Source organism: Salvelinus sp. IW2-2015, linkage group LG27 (genome assembly GCF_002910315.2).
Source record: "Salvelinus sp. IW2-2015 linkage group LG27, ASM291031v2, whole genome shotgun sequence".
NCBI lineage: Eukaryota > Metazoa > Chordata > Actinopteri > Salmoniformes > Salmonidae > Salvelinus > Salvelinus sp. IW2-2015.
The window spans coordinates 1,116,885-1,119,543 of NC_036867.1; the positions used below are offsets into that span (position 1 = coordinate 1,116,885).

Consider the following 2,659-nt stretch of genomic DNA (forward strand, 5'->3'; position numbering starts at 1 on the left):
TTGGGCCTTCCTCTGGCACCGCCTGGTATAGAGGTCCTGGATGGCAGGAAGCTTGGCCCTGGTGATGTACTGGGCCACACGCACTACCCTCTGTAGTGCCTTGCGGTCGGAAGCCAAGCAGTTYCCATACCAGGCGGCGATGCAACCCGTCAGGATGCTCTCGATGGTGCAGCTTTAAAACCTTTTGAGGATCTGAGGACCCATGTCAAATCTTTTCYTCTCCTGAGGGGGAATAGGTTTTGCTGTGCCCTCTTCATGACTGTCTTGGTGAGCTTGGACCATGTTAGTTTGTTGGTGATTTGGATGCCAAGGAACTTGAAGCTCTCAACCTGCTCCACTACAGCCCCGTCGATGAGAAGGGGGGCATGCTCGGTCTTCCTTTTCCTGTAGTCCACAATCATCATCTTTYTCTTGATCACGTTGAGGGAGAAGTTGTTGTCCTTGCACCACACGGTCAAGTCTCTGACCTCCTCCCTATAGGCTGTCTCATCYTTGTCGCTGATCAGGCCTACCACTGTTTTGTCAGKYATCTTAGTGATGGTGTTGGAGTTGTGCCTGGCCGTGCAGTCATGAGTGAACAGGGAGTATAGGAGGGGACTAAGCATGCARCCCTGAGGGGCCCCCGTGTTGAGGATCAGCGTGGTGAATGTGTTGTTACCTACCCTTACCACCTGGGGGCAGCCCGTCAGGAAGTCCAGTATCRAGTTGCAGAAGGAGGTGTTTAGTCCCAGGGTCCTTAGCTTAGTGATGAGCTTTGAGGGTACTATGGTGTTGAACGCTGAGCTGTAGTCAAWTAATAACGTTCTCACATAGGTGTTCCTTATGTTCAGGTGGGAAAGGGCAGTGTGYAGTGCAATAGAGTTTGCATCATCTGTGGATCTGTTGGWYCGGTATGCAAATTGGAGTGGGTCTAGGGTTTCTGGGATAATGGTGTTGATGTGAGCCATGACCACCATATCTATTGTTAGGGGTTTACTGTCTTTTTCTGCTACCTGTGTGTCTGTTACCTGTGTGTCTGTTACCTGTGTGTCTGTTACCTGTGTGTATATTACCTGTGTGTATCAGAACTCAGGATAAGACCCAGATGCAGACAGCTAGAGTCACAGACGTTTATTGACCCAAACAAGGGGTAGGCAAAAGACAGGTCAAAGGCAGGCAGAGGTCCATAATCCAGGGCAGAGTCAATAAGGTACAGAACGGCAGGCAGGCTCAGGGTCAGGTCAGGCAGAATGGTCAGAACCGGGAAACTAGGGAACAGATCTTGAGAAAGCAGGGAGACATTCTGGTAAGACTTGACAAGATGAACTGGCAACAGACAAACAGAGAACACAGGTATAAATACACTGGGGTTAATGAGGAAGATGGGCGACACCTGGAGGGAGGTGGAAACAAGCACAAAGAGAGGTGAAACAGATCAGTGCGTGTGTATATTACCTGTGTYTATTTTACCTGTGTGTAGGTGAGAGTATGCGAAGTCAAGAGGAGTCTCGGTGGTGGATCTTTGCCGTAGTGATAGCAGTGCTGGCTCTCGCCCTCACAGGAATTCTGGGATATCTTAAAGTCAGAGGTAAGGAGTATGGGCAGTGGGAAAGGTTAACTATAGTAACATAATAACATAAACCTAACATTATCTGTCTATAATCACAACTATCATTTGCTGTGTTAGTTAATTTACTGACAGAGAGAGAAGCTATAGGCTGAATGAAGTCTTTGCAGGTTCAATTGATCGGTTTAAATACTTCTTACTTTACGACTATCTGTACGCTGATGTTCTCCTGTCCAGGTTAGCTAGGTCCAAGCCCAGAAAGAGACCAGAGTGAATCGCAGTGCGAGATGAAGCCAGTGTGAAAGGTAAGTAGTCCAGCTTTACTGTGGATACTGTGTATGTGTGTGTATCTCGGACAGACGATCAACTGACTGTAGTAATCTCGGACGTACATGACTCCTGCAATTCGCACTGTGAGTATCCAGGACAGTACTATGCAACTAACTGTAGGTATCCGGACAGACCTAGCACTAATGTAGTTGCGAGGGACGACCTCAATAATTCGTAGTATCATGACAGACGCTCAACTAACTGTCAGTTATAGTGCAGCACTCGGAGGATCAGGCAACATCAACTAACTGTAGTATCCAGGACAGACCATGCTAATCAGGAAGCCTATTAACTGTAGTTCTCACGGTACAACCTCACTTAGTAAGGTTCCAGGACAGCTCCTCAACTGTAGTTTTCAGGAGCACCTCACTGGAGTCAAACGATCTACAAAGGTAGTATCCAGGACAGACCTGGCAACTAACTGTTAGAGGTATTCAGACAGACCTCACTACTGTATAGTATCCAGGGCAGATTCTTCACTAACTGTAGTTATCGCAGTCTAACACTGTAGCCAGCACGCCTCGACTAACTGTAGTATCTCAGAGCACACTTCAATCTAACTGTAAGTATCGCAGGACAAGACCCATGCAACTAACTGTAGTGATCCAGGACAGACAAAGACAGGTATGATAGAGGATCAGTGAGAACACTAGGCTAGAGGTTGGTGTGTCATAATAAGTGAATACTTATAATCATTGATTTAGGAGTATTCTGTTTAGTATCTAGAAGCTGTGTAACGAATCCAATGTACCTTGTAGATGCTAGGAGGAGGCCATTTTACAT

General features: G+C 47.0%; 1 protein-coding gene across 3 annotated transcripts in view; it reads left to right on the forward strand.

The window, feature by feature from the left end:
• Positions 1–2,659, forward strand: part of LOC139023146 (V-set domain-containing T-cell activation inhibitor 1-like) — a 94,125-nt gene that overhangs the window by 58,591 nt on the left and 32,875 nt on the right. For all 3 annotated transcript variants that reach the window (XM_070435589.1, XM_070435588.1, XM_070435590.1), the window contains exon 6: positions 1,460–1,567. In XM_070435589.1, the coding sequence (XP_070291690.1) occupies positions 1,460–1,567 (108 nt within the window). The remainder of the gene's footprint in view (positions 1–1,459; positions 1,568–2,659) is intronic.